This window comes from Etheostoma cragini, chromosome 12 (assembly GCF_013103735.1).
Source record: "Etheostoma cragini isolate CJK2018 chromosome 12, CSU_Ecrag_1.0, whole genome shotgun sequence".
NCBI lineage: Eukaryota > Metazoa > Chordata > Actinopteri > Perciformes > Percidae > Etheostoma > Etheostoma cragini.
Genome location: NC_048418.1, coordinates 18,805,666 through 18,826,787, shown reverse-complemented (window position 1 = coordinate 18,826,787; position 21,122 = coordinate 18,805,666). Strand labels below are relative to the sequence as shown.

General features: G+C 40.5%; 3 protein-coding genes across 4 annotated transcripts; 2 read left to right on the top strand and 1 right to left on the bottom strand.

The window, feature by feature from the left end:
- Positions 1-675: 675 nt before the first annotated feature.
- Positions 676-9,510, top strand: LOC117953672 (ras-related protein Rab-3A-like). 2 transcript variants are annotated; one of them, XM_034886931.1, is made up of 6 exons: positions 676-792; positions 3,455-3,679; positions 5,571-5,689; positions 7,946-8,070; positions 8,888-9,165; positions 9,222-9,510. In XM_034886931.1, the coding sequence occupies exons 1-5, from the start codon at positions 790-792 to the stop codon at positions 9,076-9,078; spliced, it is 663 nt and encodes a 220-aa protein (XP_034742822.1). In that variant the 5' UTR covers positions 676-789; the 3' UTR covers positions 9,079-9,165; positions 9,222-9,510. The 2 variants fall into 2 exon arrangements, with proteins under 2 accessions (XP_034742822.1, XP_034742823.1); XM_034886932.1 differs by lacking the exon at positions 676-792 and adding an exon at positions 826-1,071.
- Positions 9,511-12,020: 2,510 nt separating this feature from the next.
- LOC117953659 (transcription factor jun-D-like) lies at positions 12,021-14,043 on the bottom strand. Its single transcript, XM_034886911.1, has one exon. The coding sequence runs from the start codon at positions 13,766-13,768 to the stop codon at positions 12,827-12,829; it is 942 nt and encodes a 313-aa protein (XP_034742802.1). The 5' UTR covers positions 13,769-14,043; the 3' UTR covers positions 12,021-12,826.
- Positions 14,044-16,016: 1,973 nt separating this feature from the next.
- On the top strand, positions 16,017-19,714 carry LOC117953675 (pyroglutamyl-peptidase 1-like). The gene is made up of 5 exons (XM_034886937.1): positions 16,017-16,190; positions 16,587-16,639; positions 16,892-17,008; positions 17,148-17,380; positions 18,857-19,714. The coding sequence occupies exons 1-5, from the start codon at positions 16,160-16,162 to the stop codon at positions 19,071-19,073; spliced, it is 651 nt and encodes a 216-aa protein (XP_034742828.1). The 5' UTR covers positions 16,017-16,159; the 3' UTR covers positions 19,074-19,714.
- Positions 19,715-21,122: the final 1,408 nt, after the last annotated feature.

The window sequence follows — 21,122 nt, the reverse complement described above, 5'->3', positions numbered from 1 at the left end:
TTAATAAACTTAAATGATTCAAGGCAATCGGTTTCCTCAAACGGTTTGAGTTAAACTAACTCATCAGGTTTTACAGTGTTAAGAAGAAATACAAGAGTTATACTTTATGTCCAGCAGCGGTGGAAAGTAAGAATGAACATTTACTCAAGTACTGTACTAAAGTACACTCTTGAGGCACTTTAAATCTAAAAATCTTAATTTACTTGTCAGCTGTTATTAGGTAGCTACATACAAAACACAAGCTAATGAGCATGAGCTATAATGCAGTGTAATAAACAACACAACGAGTATAAGACAATTGGTTAGACCTCGACCACCTACACATTTAAATGCTCTAATATGTTTATGCATAATGATTCCAATAACATAATAGCAATGATGATATAATACCCTGGAAGTGACCATTAGCTCATACATTTACCATGACGGCTTTAATTATACTTGACTGATTATACCTCTAAAATATACGGGACTTTTACATGTAATTGAGAATTGTTTATCTGTGGTATGACAACATATATCTAGCCACCACAACATTTAGAACTTTTTTTGGACCAAGAACACAGAATTAAAACATGTGAATAATTTACAGAATGGATAGGGGGCAGGCCTCTGTGTGAATGGACGGGTTATCGTCTCTGATTGGTCAATCGTCCTGACACTCATCCTTACAATCTATTTTGTACCTACCCGCTTATGCCGGTTCTGTCAATCAAGAGGCACAAGCTACTGCAGGTGCAAAGCTGGGGCTAGGCGCTGCTGGGAAGCCGAGGATAAAACACACACTTCATGGTAAGCCCTGCGCTTATTTGTCATTGCGGGGCCGTGTTAAATCTAACAGTTGCAACGGATTACATCCGGAATGTTTGTCGCTTATTATATCCTGGTTTTAGGATAGGTAAATAAGGAAGAGTAACCTTCATTTGACATAACGTTAGCTGATATGCTTAGCTAGCTCTTACTGCCACTTCTTAATACTGGTAACGTTAACGTGCTGCTGTCTTAACTGCATTTTTATCTGTATTGCTTCCATCTCTTCGAAAATTGTTTGCTCTGTATTGCAGGTGGTAAGTAATGTATGACAAAACTCATTAACTGTATTTTCTGGTTCTTTTCCCTCCAGTTAACGTGAACCAGACTGTAAATTTTAGGCAGCTAGCTAGCTACATATTTACTGGCAAACGAACGCTAGATAAGCCCCGCTGTGGATCAAGGAAACAAGAAAGAAGGAATATATTTAGTCGTTATTCACATAGCTAGCTAGCCTAGCTATATGCGTCATTTATGTTAGCCTGTAGAATTTTAACGTTACGTGTGTTTTTGTTATCAATAACTTAACAACCATTTAAACTGTTAATTGTATTTAGTAATATCTAGGTAGACTAACGTCAGCCAGCTCTATCCATAATGTGTCCTATTATTGTCAGGAGGTGTCCAAATGTGCCTGAATGCAGCTATCTTGGACCAAACAGGGGCTTGAGTTAAGCTAGCATGTGCAGCTTCTGGACGGAGCCATGATCTGCTTGGAGACCAATAACAAGGCAAACAAACGGGCACATTTAGAATAAAACGTCAGTCAACATTACGTAATGTGTTTGTTTTCTTTTGTGGAAGCACGTTTCACTCAAAGCTGAAATAACACAGGTATAATGGGTTACATTAACTTCACTAGTTATTTCACCAACACAAAATTCTGATGAAGATTCCTTCTTTCTGTTTCCCTTGCTGGTAAGGTGGTTCAGGGCCGTTTAAAAAATTCTCCTGGATGGGAAAGGATAGTCAGTTTAGCTCCTGCTTAGACTGCTAAGCTCTGCTACTTCCATCCTCTTATCTTGCTTGGGGCAGAGGTGTGCAATCCTTGGTCGATCAGTATTATTGACATTAAGTGGAAATAACTCAAGGCTGTGTGCTTGTTAGTTGTATTGACACAGCCTCTTGGTGAAACGGCTTTATACCCTGAGAATAATGTTATGGGAGTGTAACCTGGCAGATGATACTGACAGTAATTCACCCTGGCACGGGTTAGATGAGGCTGTTAACGCTGTCATATTGAGTCACATGGTTTCACGCTGGTCTGTCTAAAGAATGATGATGACCTATATCTTAGTTTTTGATGCATTAGTCAATCAAATCAATCACATTTATTTAAAGTGTTAAATCACCATTTAACGTGTTCACTTAACAGTGCACTTGAAAATTAAAGGAACACAGACATAAAAGACAGCAACAAAACTGAACAACCATAAAGCAGTCATAATAAACAATACGTTAATTTGTTTGTGAAGGACGCAGAAAACATGGCGTGTTATTGTTGTCTGTTGTATAACGAGTAGAGGTGGGTTTTCAATCTACATTTAAAAATGTCAGTTGAGTGAGCTTCTTTAACACGTAGTGGGAGGACAATCCACAGATAAGGGACACAGTAGGAAAATGCTCTATAACCAACTGACTCTTTGTTTATTAGGGGAATGAGTAGGAGACCAGTCCTCTGGTATTCCTCACAGACGTACCCCAGAATGGTCTGTGGGTTCTGAAGTGTTTCATGGATTGAACATAACTTTGGAAGAAAGCAAACCAACCAGAAACAGTCAGTCCTGTACATTAGTCAATTAGATAGTTGACACCTGCCAAGCCCTGTTGATACATGCTTTCTGTCTTGTCTCTCGTTCTCTGACTTGTTTTACCTTTTTAACCTTGGAAATATTGCTAGAATTGCCTCATAACGTAAGGACCTTTGTCATCATGTCTACAGGGGTTTAAGAAATGTATTGTTGAGAGGTGTTGACATTACTATATCTCAGGTAAAGGTGACCTGTACACACTTTTTTAATCTAAGTGTGTCTGGTGATTTCAGGGGTTGATCTTGCTTATCTCAAAGTCTTTAGTTTTGCTTCTCAAAGCCTTTGAAATGACTTAATCTTCAAATTGTTTTTTACTATCTATAGACCAATTAAAACAAATTTAGTATGACTCATTCAAAAATATGCATACCAATTGACAAAGGGTGTGGTAATCTAATCTGCCCCAGGTCTTAAACTAGAAAAGTAATATATTTTTATCTATAATGGCAAAAGGCAGGATCGTTAATTGTGTCATTTATCTGCAACAAATATGAACTGTTTCAGCCAATGGCAGGGGAGTTGTGTATGACATTGTAACTACAGGGAGTGGACACAATGTAACTTGTGAATACAGGTTTGCACAATCTGATGGAGTCAAATGCAACACCTTTTGTAGATTTATATAAAGTTTAGTGTTGGAGACACTATTGAAGAGGCTTTTAATTCAGCCCTGATTATTTTTGTGGTCTTAGTGTTGCTGTTGGGTTATGTTGAAGGTGTTTCTTTTAATACATACTGTTTCTTTACTATTTTCTTTACTATAACTATATAACGTCTTTACTATAACTATTTTTCTTTTAACTGATTAATATATGATCTCAATCCTTGCATAGATGGCGTCTGCAAATTCCACATACGGACAGAAGGAGTCCTCGGACCAGAACTTTGATTACATGTTTAAAATCCTCATCATTGGCAACAGTAGCGTAGGAAAGACTTCCTTCCTTTTCCGCTATGCAGACGACTCCTTCACGCCAGCCTTTGTCAGCACAGTGGGCATCGACTTCAAGGTGAAGACCATCTACAGGAACGACAAGAGGATAAAGCTGCAGATATGGGTGAGGAAGTGAACACAGGACAGATGCATGCAGATGTTTTGGTGGGTACGGGTCACAAGGAAAATGTGTAAAAATAATTGTTTTGGGGAATCCAGTGAATCACAGTCTCCCCTATGGTTGCTCTTTGACAGCTGATACTTAACTCTAAACTCCTGACGAGATGTGAAGAGGAAATGAAACAAGTCCTGCTTTGCTTTGTGCTGCCTTCTGCTTTAGCAGTGTTCTGCATTCATTGCCGCTTCTGGGCTGTCTAGACTCAGGTACCACCGAAGAAGTATGGGTGTAACAGGTGGAGAAGTCTATGGTCACCCTTTATTTTGCATTACGTTATTACTACAGATGTCCCAATCAACCTTTATATCTCATGCAGAGTCCAATCTCATATTTATATTTCCCTCAATAATACAGTGACACGGCTCTCTCAGCGTAGAATTAGCTTACAGTATGATTAGAAACAGTTAAGATGTCTGTGACAGCTGAATAGCTACACACTTACTACACACACTGCCCTCCTTTTAATGGTAAAATTGTTGTCTGGCACCAGATTCAAACATCTCAGTTAACAATATACTGAAATACAAATGCACTGACATTCCTGATACAATATTTAGGCTGCAACTTATGATTTGCCTTTTCTAATCACCTGCTGATTACCATCTCAACCAACCGTTTGGTCTATAAAATGTCAGAGAATGTCCATCAAGTCCAAAACTCAAAATTTTCAATTTACAATGACAGAAAACACTGAAAAGGAGCAATCTAGCAGAAGGTTAAAAATATTTAAAACATTTAAAAAATATATAAATAACTGAATAGAAATAGAGCTATTCATGAGTCTGATGGATGTAGGCACTGCTCTACTTAAACAATTAATCTATAAACAAACATGTTGATTTATTCACTGTCAATCCACCAATCAATTAATCAACTAACTGTTTCAGCAACAAGTTTAATCTAACAAGCATGCAAAACAAATAGCAAAAATAATAGGTAAGAATACCTGTTTTTCATGCTGCGCCATCACATCTGTGACTGAAGCGACCTCTATTACCCTGCATCTCTGATTACCACCAGCTGGCCTCTGCAGCCCCCTGAAACACTTCATCTGCTGTGTAATGGCAATACCCTTGAAGTGTGTTTAACGTGAGCCATAAAGCCTGCACCTGGGACCAATTTCTTATTACACGGGACACCAGAGGAATACCGAATGCTCATGGGATTTGGGCTTCATGTTAAAACTCAGCAGTCATCAGCAGGCACGTGCACAGTCATAAATCACTTGCAGATGCTGGCTGACAATCATCTTCACAAAAAGACACACAAAAAAACTCAGAATGAATGTTTAGACCACAACCTGAGCAAGAGCATCTGTGGATAGATGGAAACTAGGACTGCGCAATATATTGTTTAAAAAAAAAAAAAAATCTGTATATAATTTTTTTATATATATTGTCATCGTAATATCAGCTGACGTAATTAACTAATTGTGAAAGGCAGCGACATACTGCAAAAGACACTGAGATTTTTGGGTGTTTTAAAATGCAGGTGTCAACAGAAAACTACACTTTAAAAGGAAACTGTCCTTTTTTAGTGCTTTTATGTTCAAGAACAAGCAATTTGTTGTAACTAAGCAGAATACTGAAAACAGCAGAAATGCAGAACTGAGCACACTTTAATATCTGTCGATTTATCACAAGTGTTATCGTTACTGCGAAGTTCAACGACATCTTTGCGTATTTTCCTCATTTCGTGCAGCAATAATGGAAACATTAGGTCCATGAGACCCAGGTTGTGCAAATGTTTTTTTTTTTTGAGGATGTTTTCATCATAATGTTGAACATATTCTGATTTGACAATGATACTCAAAGACTGTTCGTGTGTATTTGTGTAGGACACTGCGGGCCAGGAGCGCTACAGGACGATCACCACAGCTTACTACAGGGGAGCCATGGGCTTCATCCTCATGTATGACATCACCAACGAGGAGTCCTTCAACGCCGTCCAGGACTGGTAAGGGACACCCGAGTATGCACGTCTGTGTGTATGAAGGTGGAATCCTAAGAACCTACAGTCTTACTTACTTTGATTTTCAATCAGCTTTCCTGTTATTTATGACCACGATGTATCCACCAGCGGAATATCTCAGATGTGGGTTTGCTGGCCACTTATGGTGCTTACCAACTGCTAGTACTGGCTCAACTCATCCTGCCTTGTCCTTTTTTTTATTTTATTTTTATTTATTTTTCATTGATTTAGAACCGCCTCATGTGTGAGGCGAGTGTGGCTGATTGTCATAGCGACGCCGTAGGAAACTGCTTTGACCAAACGCGACACACAAACACAGAATGTTGAATGTGTGTTGTTTTTGATTCTCAGCATGTGGCTGTTGCCAGAAGACCAATTTTGTTTCAAAAGAAGCTGGAGGAAAAAAAATAAAACTACACCTGGCTAAACTATTTAAACACGGCAGGCTTGTTCAGGACACCCCCGTCTGGTGCAAGCAATGATGACAATGCTTTGATTAGTGACAAATCTCTCCAACCAATCAGTAGTCAGCGGGTTTTCTTAGCACCTTTTGGTATTGCCTCAGCTTGCTTGGAACCCTGACTGAGGTGGTACTAAAATAGTACCTGTTGGCAGGTACCAGCGACTTTTTTTATAACGGAAAACCAAAAAAAGGCGAGTAGAGTGGAGCAGGTACCATGTAATGGAAAAACACCAGAAGTGGATGGGCCAACCACACAAGTAGTCAGGAGAATCGGACACTTTTCAAACAAGTCCTGCCTTTCATCCAGTTATGTAGCATTTGTTAAGTGAGAAGACAGATGAAAGCACTAATGATGATTAAATCATCATTTGGGTTCGTCAAACTGCAAGTTTGCACAACAACTGGAAGTCATGCAAGTCAAACTTCTTGCTCTGACCCTTACTTCAAAAAGTCAAGCAGCAGAAAAGATTTTTTACCATCAGATAGTTTTGTTTAAATGTTAACGTTCACCTTTCTTACCTTTTTATCCAGATGAGTGGTTTAGATAAATATAGTAAACTTTACTTTTTTTTTTTTTTTTTTTAATTTTAATTTTTTAAATACATTTTTCTTTACAATGTGTAACGTTAGACAGCCAATAAGAAACATACGTGTAAAGTTTCCGACTGGGAAACCAGAAATTCCGACATTCTGTGCAAAATTGAACGCAACAAACAACATAGTCTGTGGCTCCTCGCCTGGCCTCATGGCCGTACCGAAAGTCGGAAAAAAGCGGCTGAGTCTTGATTATGACTGTGTCAGTGCCTTGCAGTGGAAGGTGGTAAAATATGTCTACAGTTTATTAAAGGGAAACATCCAACAAATATGAAAGTAGCCTACATTTGAGAAACGAACACAAGGAGGCTAACCTATCTTACCTTAACAAGGTTAAGGAGCACGACAAGCTCCCTTTCCCCGAAACAGAAGCTAACCCCGGTAACGTTACGATCATGGATGTATGGATACGTAGGGCCAGCAGCATGACGGAGACAGCAGCAGGACAGAACATTACAGGCATGCTCTCACCGGCGACCCGGTAGCAGGTTAGGTAATACGCAGAACACCAAAAGTGGGAAGGAACGTGGGTTAATAGGGTGATTAATACTAGGATGTGTGTACAACTGTGTGAGTTGATTCACTTCAAAAAGTTCACCACTTTACTCAAACCATATTTTAAAACACCTGTTGATGTCTGTTTTCTTTAGTCTGGGTTTCTCTCCTGGAACACGTCAAACACATTCTGCATTTACTGCCTCGTCTTGCTCATCATCATATGAACATTGTTTGTACTGGTGTTATTGTTGAATACATTGTCAATACATATTTATAAAACTGTATGATGTTTTGTCATGGTCAAAAAAATCATGGCAAAGAATTGGGATATCAATTCTAAGCAAAAGAATTGTGATTTGTATTTTTCCATGAATCGTGCACGTCTACTTGCAAGGCAGTTCAGTCGGTACCTAAAAAGTATTGAATTCGGAACCCAGCCCTAATTACTAGTGGCTTTGCCATTTTCCCATATCTTGAAATGAAGTTGGTGATTTAAAATGTGATTAGAACCAATAGGAATGGCAGTTGTAAAACAGACGTTTTTTGTTGTTGTTGTTGTTTTTTCCCATTGTGTGTTAGGTCTCTGGTACTATATAAAAACTGCTTTAGCATCCAAGGAATCAGAGATGCTAGTAAAATTCAGTCAGGCGAGCTAGCTGAACACGCTGTACTGTATCTCCTAACAGGTCCACCCAGATCAAGACATACTCATGGGACAATGCACAGGTCCTCCTGGTGGGGAACAAGTGTGACATGGAGGATGAGCGGTTGGTGGCCTCAGACAGAGGCCGGCAGCTGTCAGAACAGCTGGGTAAGTCAGAGGAAAAACTAGATGCTATGTCTTTAGTTACCAGCCAGCTGACTGTTTGTAGAGTTCTGTATAGCGTAGTAACCTGGTGTCGCTTTTGTGGGATTTGATAATGGTGAAGTTTGTATGGCTTTGCATATTTCCAATACAGCGCGGCATTGCTTGGCTGAGCTTTTATTCCCACACAATGCGTCGGTCGTCACTCGTCAGACAAACTGGCAAAAACGCAGGTCTTTCCAGTCACTTGAAATGCCTACAACAAAAAGATGCACCCAGTTCAATTTTTCAGAGAAAAAGCTACCTGACATCACCCTGTGGTGGCCTTGCCAGTCCGTTTTGTGGCGGTGTGAGAGTCCTATAATGCAGCTAAAAGAAAACCTCATTGCCGCTATCTCTGCCACATTTTTTTTTTTTTTTTAAAAGACCTATGAAGGTGTTTGTGTAACAACAGGCAACTATGTCCTGCAAACACCAAAGCAGTCGCTTTACCTTTCGCTTCGATCATGTCTTTTCTTGCTCTCATTTTCTTTGATATAAGGCTGCCTTCAAGTGCAGTGGGGAATTTTAAACGCTGCTACCACCAAAGCTTCAAATATTAGCTGATGAAAAGTAATAAAACTTCAAAGCTCAAACAATTGGATTTGGTACAGCCCTAAAATACTTGCAAAAATGTGATATGGAGGGGACAATGGTTGAGGTTTGAGCTGGCTGCCTGACCAGAGCCACGAGGAGACGACTGGATTAACCGGGTAACCTTTACCTCGGGAAGAATACGGGTAGCTACAGCCTCTCTGTCTCACTCTGTCACCCGTCCCGGCAGGTTTCGAGCACTTTGAAGTGAGCGCCAAAGATAACCTCAACGTGAAGCAGACCTTCGAGCGGCTGGTGGACATCATTTGTGAGAGGATGTCCGAGAGTCTGGACAACAATGACCCGGCTGTCACCGGCAATAAACAGGGGCCCCAGCTCACCGAGCAGCCTCAGAGGTCCCATCAGGACTGTGCTTGCTAAACTTGACTACACAAACACACTGCTGTCCTAAAATCCACACACCTTTCTTTTTTTATTTATTTTTATTTTTATTTTATATATATATATATATATATATATATATATATATATATATATATATATATATATATATACACACACACTTGTCTCCACTTTCTTTTTCTTTCTCATAGGTACATGCGCATTAACACAAATACTGCCATACAGAGACACAAAACCTGGCTGCTTAGATTCACCTCACCAAGAGCATTATCTAAATGAGCCGGCTCTCTCCAAAGATTTGGTGTTTTCAGTGACCTCATCTTAAAAATGTTTTTTTGTTGAATTCAGTAATGCAGACATAATGTCAAAATTAGTCCCACACACACACACACACTTTTACTATACTGTATACTAACAGAATTATAAAAGGCCATGAAGGCTGAGACTTCATCATTTCTTCTGTAATTGGGTTTTAATCTAAAAGGCTGTGGGTCCTCCAGTCCCAGGCCCCACTCTGTACAAAAGCCTCAAACTTATATTCAGACAAATCAGTTGCATTTGTTTTACTTTTAGTCCAATTGGAAATACATGTTTTTTGCTGTGGCTATAATAGCGTTTTCTTTATTTTTTAAGTTGTGAGTTTGTTTGGTTGTAGTTCTGAGCATGTGAAATCACTGGTCATTCCCCGTGTTGTGATTGAGTTTCTACAGATAATTATGCTCCACGTTTCACATCCAAACGGGTTCATTTCAAAGTTGCTGTTTTGTTTTTAATTTTAGGAATGAATGTCAGAATAGCAAAGGTCATGCATATCAGTTGGCTGGTCAAGTTATTATAATGATTATACATTTTTTGGCCACTTCCCCAGATTTTAAGATTTTTGTTCAGCGAAATTAGTTGGCAGTGTTGCTTTTTTACAATTTTAGATTCTTAGTCTTTCTTAGTTTGTTTTTTTTGTACTTTTTTTTTTTTTTGTACTTTTTTTTTTTTAAGGGATACAACAGAATAATAGGAAAAGGGATGTCTCTCACCACATGGAGAAGAGTGTATACATGTTTAAAAGTCGATAGATGTGCATTTAAGGATGCATGTAATATATATACATGTATAATTAACATATACAATAAGAAGGATTCAGGATATTGGATTCTTACCGTGCTTGGGTGAGAGAGGTGCATGTTGTGGACCGGAGGGTTATTGGTAGGTGCTGTCTGACTTTACGCCATCCTACAGTTTGTACTTGAGGTACCAAATGGGCCTAAAGGTTTCACATGTTAAACCCACAACCCCTTCTCATTGTATTAACTTTCATTCAATTCATACAACGTGACACATGCACTCACTAGAAAGGCATGAGACCTCTCCATCAACATTGGACAGTCTCTTATGTCAGGGTAGATGTCATTTTTATCTTTACTTTATGGAGGAACATGAAGTTTTTAAGCATGTTAAATGTTTTATTTCTTTGATGCTAAGATTAGGGATTTGTCTGCTCGTGTATACAGATAATTCTTTTGTAAGGCATGTATTATTTATATTTCAAAATACAACTTATTTATTTTGTATTATTTATAATGTTTACTTCAAGATAATGTTCTTCCTAGATTATGCATTACAATCTGCACTCTTACTTTTTTAAAGAGATGTTCAATAGTATTCAATTGCTTAAACTCTCCCAGCTTTAAAATGGAAATGTATTTGTGTTTACAGGGAATATAACGCTTAAGATGTTTCCTCACGTTAAAACATTCCAGTCCTTGGCGCCCTGATAGCTCAGTTGGCAGAATATATAGAGTTGTACTCCTCAATATATCGCCCATATATAGAGTTGTACTCCTCAACGCAGCGGGCCTGGGTTCGACTCCGACCTGCGGCCCTTTGCTGCATGTCATTCCCCCTGCTCTCCCCTTTCATGTCTTCAGCTATCTTGTCAAATAAATGCCTACAAATGCCATTTAAAATAATCTTTAAAAAAACATTCCAGTCCTAGAATCTCTTATCATGTCTACGCAGCTTTGGTGGGAAGTTTGTTTGTCTTTTGATATCATAGTTATGTAACCTTAAAGACTCTGTAGTGTAGACGCAGACTGATCTAACAGAGCAATAGCTGAGATTTCTCATACATACAACCCTGCTGAAGGTTTGTAACACACACCTACTGTACGTGGGTGTGCAAATGTACAGCTCCTATAAAGGCAGTCTTAATTGTTCTCTCCAAAGAGATTTCAACAATATACTTAGAGCCCAAAGGAGCGCTTGTTAGACGAATAACTAACACTTGTGTGTGGTAGTGTTTTAATACTAAAAAGGAAACTATTTGGGAAGTACACTGAATACTCTAAACGCTTCATTAAAAAAGTGATTCTTACTGCCGTGGTTTACTTTTGACTTGTTTGTTAATTTTTGTGTATTTATTGTGTTTCGCTACAGCTGTAAACTTTCTGGTGACCTACAGTAGGAACACATATGGATCCTGTTTAACTCTTCTTTAATTCTTCTTCCTTCCTCATCTTAAATAACTCTTGTAAATAGGAATTTCCCGCCCATTGGGTATTAGTTGTGTGAATTGTGCTGTAATTCTGTAATGCCAGATTTGCTAAAATGAGGAATCAATAAACAAATTCTAACAGCTGGAGTTGTGTGTTGTTTCAACAGTTATTCCCAAAGGTGAGTGATTTAGAAGAAGTGCACATGTGATGTTTCAGAAATGGTTTAGAGTCAGTTGTATTGTGCCCAGCAGAGGGCATAATGCTCAGTAACGTCTTGTTTTCTACCATCAGAGTTGTTTGACCATCTATGGTTTGGTTCAGCTTCTCTACTGCACTTAATACAACACCCACTGTTCAACTGTACAGGAGAAGATAAATGTAAAGATATGGATTTATATATTATTTCACATGTTCCTTCCAAACTAAGTAAGCAGAGCCTACTGTTCTTAGCAAGAATCAAAACACGTGAGCTTTAGTAATGTAGTGAATTTAATAAATGTCAGGTAGAGACTTGAAAGTCCATTAAACATGAATAGATAGGGTTTCTCAGCACGTACACATACATTCAATGAACTTTGGCAACTGAAGAACTACACAGCAGCCACCATAATAAAAATACAATAGTTACTGTACACAAAAGTGACAAGACATGCAGTGTTCATTTTTGCAAAAGGACGAAGTAAGACCATATGTAAAATAAGAAATGTTCCAGTAAATAAAATATATATTTGTCATTGCTAAGTGCTTGTAAACAAGTAAGGCATTATATTACACAGTGGGTGACAGCACTTGGTGACACCCTGGGGTTTGGTTACACTCTTGTTGAGATTGTCCAGTTTACACACACACACACACACACACACACACACACATCTTGCACCAGTCCACTGGATAGCAGTTTGCTACATGGCTTCCCCAAAAAATTACGGCAACAAAATAAGTCTGCTTCCTGCTTAACACTGCCAGTTGTTCATGAATCTGAAGAGGCTGCAGCCCACACCTGCTGCCGGTTAAGCTGCCATTATTCCAGTAGACCTGCAGCTCTCATCAAGGCCTGCTCAACGCACTGGGCAGTGCAAATGTCTGTTTAGTTTCTCAGTCTAAGGCTTTTTCTGGAGGTGCATTTACTATGGCCTCACATCAAGTCTCTGATAAAGGATTTTGTGTTACAAACGGTAAATGTTCCTCATAATACAGGCCTGTAACCACATATATTTGGAGTATATTTGGAGCTGTAAAACCTTCCATGAAGTAATGAACAGCACCATCACTTGGATTTAGTACGCCTGGACCTGGTTTGGTAAAAGCTGGCATCCGCTGCTGACATGGTTCATCACCTTCTGCTTCAGCTGGGCCACTTGCTCCCTGAGGACGCTGGCTGTGGAGGCCAGCTCGGTATTTTGCGTTTTCAGGCTCTTGACCTTGTCCTCCAGCCGAGAGATCCTCTCCAGTTTTCTCTTGCGGCATTTGGATGCGGCTATCCTGTTGCGCAGCTTTTTTCTCTCGGCCTTGATGCGCTCCTGGTTGTCCATGTCAATAGGAGACAGCGGGGGGCTGTCTCCTCCGAAGCTCTGCATGTCCGGTACAGTCTGAGGCTCGTCCTTCACCGACCCGGCAGAATGGAGTCGTGACAGAGCAGCCGCCGCAGCGGCCGCCTGCTGCTGCGCGCTGGCCAGATGAGACGGAGGCGGCGGGAAGGGGATGGTGTCCGTGGAGTAGTTGATGGAGGTGGTTCCGAGCGGACTGGTCGCATAGCCGTTCAAAGTAGTGTAGACAGGAAGGTCTGATGTCTGAAGCCCGACGGAGCTGACTGCGTTGGCTGATCCGAGGAGCTCCAGTCTGTCCACGGAGACGCAGCCCGCCTCGCTCAGCTGGTTCTGCTTGTGGAGATCCTCCAGCGCCTTGACGAAACCTTCCGCAAACTCCTGCTCGTCGCTGGCTGACTTCGGGTAGAGGAAGTGGGAGGCCGGGTTGGCGGTGGTGACCAGCCCGTTGGACTGGATGATAAGGCGCTCCAGGTCCGGAGAGGTTAGTTTCAAGAGCCCCAGGTCTGGGGAGTTGAGTAGTCCGTCTGTGTCCCGGAGCGGGTTGGATTTGAGCTCGGAGTTGTGGTCGTCCAGGTTCAGATTAATGTCCTTCTTCATCATCGTGCTCTGGGAATAGATGCTGGAGACCCTCGGGGTGTTCACCACGGTGCCTGGGTAGAGGGTTGTTTCCATTCTACACCCTCACATGAGGGAATGTTGAGCGTTACGCATTAGCGACATATCCAAACATGAGGAAATCAGCTGATCCTTATTCTTCTTATGCGATCCTATTTCCGTATCCCCTTCTTTTAATGTATTACTGACTATATCAGACGACCACTTGCGCTGTTGTGCCCGAGGGGCTCTGATGTGTCTCTTCTGCGCGCGGATGATATTGTCTTTTCCCGATGGCACGACTGCTATGCTCAGCGCCAGACTTCGCTTGCTTTCTAGCCCTAAAAATTCCATTATGTCATTCCTGAGCGCGGAGATTGGCCCAAAATGACGTTGGTTTCCGGTTCGATTTGAATAAGGGGCCGAGCCGGTCTTTATTGCCATGGAGACTTAAGGTAAACTACAAACAGTGCAATGCATTGTGGTTTGATGTCATAGCATAAAAAAGCTCAGGGTCGCCAAAAGAGAGCAGAGACTGGGCGGGGAAGGTATAAGAGGCGAAGGGCCAAGGGAAGAACAGAGGAACAGGCTTTACAGAAAATAGTCTTTCAACTCAGGCAGGCTAAGCCACTTTTAAAATACTTTACGAATAGAATAGAACAGTAATTTTTTTAAATAATGTTAGCGAGACGAAATGGAGTCTTGAGTATGTGTTCAAGTTCAAACTTAAAACACTAACCATACCAACACCTCTTGTTCCAGCTCTTTAAGAGTCCATGGTTCAGTCCTCACACAGGGCCAAGACACTGAAAATGAGGTGTTACAGCTTCTCCAAGTGAGCATATGAGAAAGGGAAAGAAACTGTGACCGTAGAATGAGAAATCCATGTGTGCTCTGTGATTGAAATGTGGAAAGGGTAAAGGTTTTAATGGCTGTGGCTAAATTGAGCTATCAAAAGTCTGTTTGGTTAGGAGTACTGATAAAATAAGGCACAATGTAGAACATATAATACAAACAATATGGTCATTTTAGAATAGAGTAGAACAGAATATAATAGGCCATTATAAAAGAATATAACAGAATATGATAGGGCATTATAGAATAGAACAGAATATAATATAGTTTGTTATTATAGACTAGAGCAAAATATAATAGGGCATTAGAGAATAGAATAGAATAGAATAGAATTGGGCATCAGAAAATACAACAGAATATAATATAATAGTGCATTATAGAATAGAATAGAAAGTAAATTAGAAGAATACAGCATGCATAAGACATTGAGTCTGCTGGTGGAAACTACAGTAGAATATTGTTATTCAGCCCATAAACAGCAAGGACGTCAGCAGACTGTCTGCATCAGCACCACTGAGCAGAGAGGGCATCATTAGTTTCCATGGCAACACTGACATAGCCAGTGACGCAGGCGAGATAGAGAGAAGAAGGTGAATGGGTTGAGGGAGAAGAGGAGGCTATAAGTGACTGCAGTGCGAGTGGTGTGTGTTTGTGTGTGTGTGTGTGTGTGTGTGTGTGTGTGTGTGTGTTGTGGTTCAGAGGCAGAAATCAGTGTTGATTTTACAAATAGAGGCATGAATGAGAGAACATTGTTTGAAACATTTAACCTGAAATACCCTTCCATGAAGACCAATCTCCACCCTTTGGAGAGCATATTTTCTTCCCTGTGCCAGTGTGGAGCCACACAGGGTGCCGTGTTCAGACTGTGTGAGTCATTTCGCAACACAAGGGTGTGGACGGCACTGCAAATGAAAAAAAAAATGGCTGTTCGCGATATTAGATTAGCTCTGCCTTGATGATAACAAACCGGGAAGAAGGTTCGTCCTCTTAACCCAGGTATTGGAGTGTGTCAGAGGTTGTGTAGCCACAATTCTCCTCCCTCAGCCAGAGAAGTGTCCTTTGACTTTGACTCCCTTGGGAGAAGCTAACAGTACACATATTCACACCTGGGGGCTGCCCAGTAAAACCACTAAGCTGCTCCAGTGCAGCGGCTGGTTTGGTGTTAAATGTTCATTCATGGGCTGTCTCAGTTCTAATGATTGAGGGGGGGGGGGGTTGTTTTTCATTTACTTGGCCACTCACAAGATGGCTTCTCTAACCTTTATTCCGTGAATGCAGTGCAGATGCTTCAGCACACCCCGGCTTGAACTACATTCTATTGCCTTAACACAGTTGGATTTAAAGGTTCCATTTTATCCTCTCCTGTCCTCTTTCCAAAAATGTCTTGTGCTGCATGTTAAGGAACTACCAATTCATGCCATTTCTTAGCCAAATGCGTTTATGCCCCTACAGCAGATGGCAGTATGATCCATCCAGGTTTGGTGTGTCACTTCCTCTCAGCTCTAAGCCAGAAGAAGAGAGCAGCCAGCGCAGACAATCCCTACATTCTTGTTTGGGATATTTGATTCCCTTATTACAAATCTATGTCAATTCCTGTCACAACAACCAAGGATAATGGCCACTAAGAAGAAAGTAATAGTAACAGGTGAGAGGTTTTAATTGGTCAGCAGACTGGTGAGAGACAAATGTGTCTTAAATGATTCTTTTTTTGTCACAACAGTGCTGTTACAGCTCATAGAGTTCTCTACTTGTGTTTACATTATTAATATATAATGACACTGCAGAGTAATTTTGTCTGCTGGTTTAAATAAAGAAACAAAGATATCAGAAGGAGACTGAACGACCGCGAGAAAGAAATCATTCTGTCTCTACTACAATTAATGTTTAACTTGCAACCTATGGACTTTGAATTAAGAGCCCATCTACTCTTATCTCTTCTGTCCATGTCAGATTAACATCCTCACTGACTTTTTATATACTTTCCTGGACTGTGTCTTAATATTGCGGTTAAGAATCTTTTTTGCTGCTCTTTTCTGTGCAGGTTTTGAGCCTTTTGGTGAGCATGCAGTGAACTCCAGCTGGGTGGCAGTACAGGTAATCAGTAATCAGGTTGTTCATTTTCAACAAAGGTGCCAGTTAAGGACCGAAACATGGCATTTAAATATGGAGCTGCATTTATGCACTATGCATTTAACGTGGATTTTTGTTTGTGGGGAGTTTTTCCCTCACCTGATTAAGGGGTTGTCATTTCATTATATTGTTTATTGTGGGCCTCTAAAGGCCTTTAAGACTGCAATTAAGTTCTATATAAATATATATATATATATATGTTACTCATGCTCACAGGAACTGGAGCGATTAGGGCTGGGTGAAGCAGTAGACCTTCATGTGTGTGAGGTGCCTGTTGAATACCAGGCTGTTAAGGTCCTACTGCCAACTTTGTGGAAAGAGCATCAGCCACAGGTATTCAATATAATACACAATACTGTACATGAAACACCACATCTTTTCAACTTAATGTATGTGAAATGTTGCTAAAATCCATCAACTGATCAAAACCCAACTAACCTCTGCCACCTGTCTTTTGGGGTCCTGCGAGCAGTTGGTGGTCCATGTCGGTGTTTCTGGGTTAGCCACCACTGTCACTCTGGAGCAATGCGGCCACAACAAGGGTTACAAACGACTGGACAACTGCAGCTTCTGCCCAGCTTCCCAGTGTTGCATGGACAGGGGCCCGGACTGCATACACTCAGTCATAGACATGCGGACGGTCTGCCAAAGGGTCAATGAATCTGGCCTCAGGGTCGCTCTTTCTGTGTCTAAGGATGCTGGAAGGTATCTGATGTTATTTACACATAGGAAAATCTACATATGCACAAATTCTACTAAAGCACAGGTGTTACTAATAACATCAGCAATTACTCTAGTTTATTTATAGTGCTCATATTATGCTTTTGGGGCTTTTTCCCTTTCCTTTATTTTGTTATGTATCTTTTTTGTACATGTTATAGGTTTACAAAGTCCTACCATCAAAGACTTACCATCTCCAACAGAAAACACAGTTCATAAACTGCTCCAAATAGCTCTGTTGGAGTTACTTTGTAACACACACACACCTGCTAGCATGGCACGCCCTCATACTCTGCTTCTGACTAGCTAATAGTGCTTACCTAGCTACTGCGAATGTGCAAGTAAAGCATGATTTATGGTTCTGCGTTAAATCTAACACGTGGCTGCGCATACAGGGACTGCATGTGGAGACACGGACCCTACGGCATAGCCTGACGTGCACCTCTTGAAAAATGTATTGTATCATGACAACGCATGTCACATGGCTGTGGCTTGGTGTCTTGCATTTCCCCTTACTCATTTCCGGGTTCTCCTTCTAAAATAGAATATAGAATTTAAATAGATGAAGTCAAACTCCTCCTAGACTCATCATTTGTTTCATATATGGTTGATGTGAAGATATAGTCGATTGGTGAAAAAATGATGTCATAGGTTATCACAATACATAATTTTAGGCCCTTTACAGGAACTTTTTGTTGGTGAAAAAATGATGTCATAGGTTATCACAATGCATAATTTTAGGCCCTTTACAGGAACTTTTTGAAACTCCTGCCAGAAAACTCAACAGATCCTTCTCAAATTGGGTCAGCAGCATGTCAAAACTAAATTGCATGCAATTTGAATGTTTGGCCATAACACAGGATTCTTTTGTAACTTGACTTTACATAATTCAGTCCGCCCCAAATTTCACATGCTGGAAAAGAGTCCCGGCCTGAAGACATCTACATGCCCATATTGAGTAATAGTCATAGCACCACCTACTGAAAACAGAGGGTCAGCCTTATGTGACAAAGAGGATTTGATGTCCATGGTGTGGACTACATATGACGTACAGCAACATGACATTTATTAGTGTGTGTTCTAAAGTGCACAAGGGGTGTGTAACAAAATTTGCAGTAGGCTACATCATTTCTATTGCCACGCACTCCACCCAGGAAATTAAATTGTGCATGCATGGTCTGACGCTTAGGAAATCCACAGCTACATCAACCGGCATCCCGCCGTTACCCCTGACGTGCCGGGAGGGGTGAGGGCCTATTCATCACTGCTTGCGGCGTAATTAAGATGTGAAATGTCTTTTGGTAGGGGGGCCTAGCTACTGTTTTGCATAGTTGACTCATAGCCTTTGTCACATGCACCCCCATTTAAGTCTCTACTCGTCTGTTCAGCAAAGTAGAAATGTGATAACACTGACTTTTTACCTTTTTATAACCTAACATCCATCCTTTGGCTCCCTGGCAGGTATCTGTGTGACTACACCTACTACACCTCTCTGTACCTGGGGGAGGGTCACTCCGCTTTCATCCATGTGCCTCCACTAGGAAAACCCTACAGCAGCCAGGAGCTGGGAAGAGCTCTTCAGGCCGCCATACAGGAAATGCTCAAACTGCTGGAACTGGATCACAAACACAACAAGCACTGCAACCACAAGCACCACCACCAGCATGACTACGTATGACTTATAGTGCAGGAAGTGATGTCCATAAGCTCCAGAAAAGGAATGGCATTAATTTCACTCTTACAGTTCAAGAACAGGATCCTGTGAATAAATTGAGTGCTTTTAACTATAATACTAGTGTCAACTTTAAACCATGTGTTGTATTTTACAGGTTTTACAGGTTTGACTTCAGCATCTGCTTATTGTAGTCCGGGTCTTTGCATGTGTGTGCAGTAGTGGGCATCTGTGAGTGTTAGTCAAGTCTCTACAACTCTGCCTTTCATAAGACTGTGAAAATAGATGTCAACATCAATAATGGACGTAAGAACATTGTCACATGTGAAAGGAGGATTTATGTGACTTTATTAAGATATAATAGTACAAACAAGGTAGTAGCTGAACGTTATATATGGTGTTACACTGTGGAAACATTTATGGTGCAACTTACTATTTACGCCATATTCTTCTTCACATGACGGAAAACTGAAGAAATTTTAACATTCACACTTACACTGATTTGTTTATCTCAGGGATTATATTTCACATGCAATCAATATTTAATAATCAATTTTAATGTTTCTGTCTTATGTATGAGTTGTAGTGCAGCTTTGCAAGGCAAAGCCAGCTTAAAGCTGTGTACAATTAAAACATCCCACAAAGGCTTATTTTTTATGTGTCATTGTCAGTCTGAATCCTCCGTCAGATCAAATACTGCTTGCACTGCTTACACTGTGAGTGCAACATGCTGTTTTTGTTTAACTCTCACAAACTAAAAAATAGTCCTTATAATATGCTTTTAACATTTACGTATGGGATCCATGGGCAACAATACAAATATTTTTGAATATTTTTTTATAAAATTCTTTGGAGATACAAGTAAATTATCCTAAAAGACACTTTGTTCACCTTTCTAATGCTCGAATCTTTAATATATGTACATGCAAATGTTTTTTGACTTAATGTGTCACACAGAACCACACCCGTGTCTGAAGATATTGAGAATTGTTGTGCAGTAAGATGTAAAACTATCAGACAGATATCCCCTGCTTTGTCATGTGTAGTTTTCAAATGAATTATTTAATAGTGTATTTACTTTACGATTCCTTTGGTGCAGGTAGTTAACAGTAACACTGGGTGCAGCTCGACAGACCTGCTGAACTTGTTCTGACCTGACTGATCTGTGCAGGACAGAGTGAAAAGAACATGGTGTTACTAGAACATTAAACATGTATTAAAGTCCGCTTGAACAAGCAATATCAAAGTCTGTATTTATGTAATGTTTCAAAATAGGAAATTAGTTCTAACTTGTAAAAAAGAAAAAGAAAAAATCTCACTGGGATGCATATTTAGTTCTACTCTTTGGCACAGCAGTAAAACAATTGTATTACCTCTTCAAACCTATAAGTGCCAGGATTAAGGAGAGCATGTCCTAACCTGTTAGGAGGTGGTACATGAGGACCCAAAATGGACCTGGTAGTTTACAAATAGCAACGTTCCTTAAAGACACTTACTGAATTCAAATGTAATTAATCAAAAATAATCTAAAGTTAGTGAAGGTTGTCACATGGTGAATCTAAAGGTCTATCGGCTTCTTATAAATAGGCCTTAATAATTTTCATAAAATATAAGCTTCAGAATGGTTCAGCAGATAGCTGTTGTTAATAAGAGGTTGTTAGTTTTTTTTGTCAGGGCCCCCAAAACGTTTAGTGAGCCCGAGCCCATGAGAAAGTATTTTAATACCATGATCACAGGGGGTGGCAGTAGCTCAGACCGTAGAGTTGGGTTGGGAACCGGAGGGTCGCTGGTCCAAGTCCCAGTTCGGACAAAAGTTTGGAGTGTGGACTGGTAGCTGGAGCTGCAATTCACCTCCTGGGTACTGCCATGGTGCTCTTGAGCAAGGCACCGAACCCCCCTTAGTGCGCTGGTCCAGCACTGGCAGCCCCCCCTTCCCCCCTGACATTTCTCCATAAGTGCATGTATAGGACCTGAGCATGTGTGTGTATTTCAGGTGTGTGTGTAATGTGTAATTACAGTGTAACAGTGTAAAGTGTAATTTCCCCATAGGGGATC

Bases quoted from the DNA above. Each gene is read 5' to 3' on its own strand.
- LOC117953659 (XM_034886911.1), bottom strand. From the start codon at position 13,768: ATGGAAACAACCCTCTACCCAGGCACCGTGGTGAACACCCCGAGGGTC.
- LOC117953672 (XM_034886931.1), top strand. The intron at 3,680-5,570 runs GTGAGGAAGTGA...GTATTTGTGTAG, and splicing joins GGATAAAGCTGCAGATATGG to GACACTGCGGGCCAGGAGCG. The intron at 8,071-8,887 runs GTAAGTCAGAGG...CCGTCCCGGCAG, and splicing joins GCAGCTGTCAGAACAGCTGG to GTTTCGAGCACTTTGAAGTG.
- LOC117953675 (XM_034886937.1), top strand. From the start codon at position 16,160: ATGGCCACTAAGAAGAAAGTAATAGTAACAG. The intron at 16,640-16,891 runs GTAATCAGTAAT...TCATGCTCACAG, and splicing joins CCAGCTGGGTGGCAGTACAG to GAACTGGAGCGATTAGGGCT. The intron at 17,381-18,856 runs GTATCTGATGTT...GCTCCCTGGCAG, and splicing joins GTGTCTAAGGATGCTGGAAG to GTATCTGTGTGACTACACCT.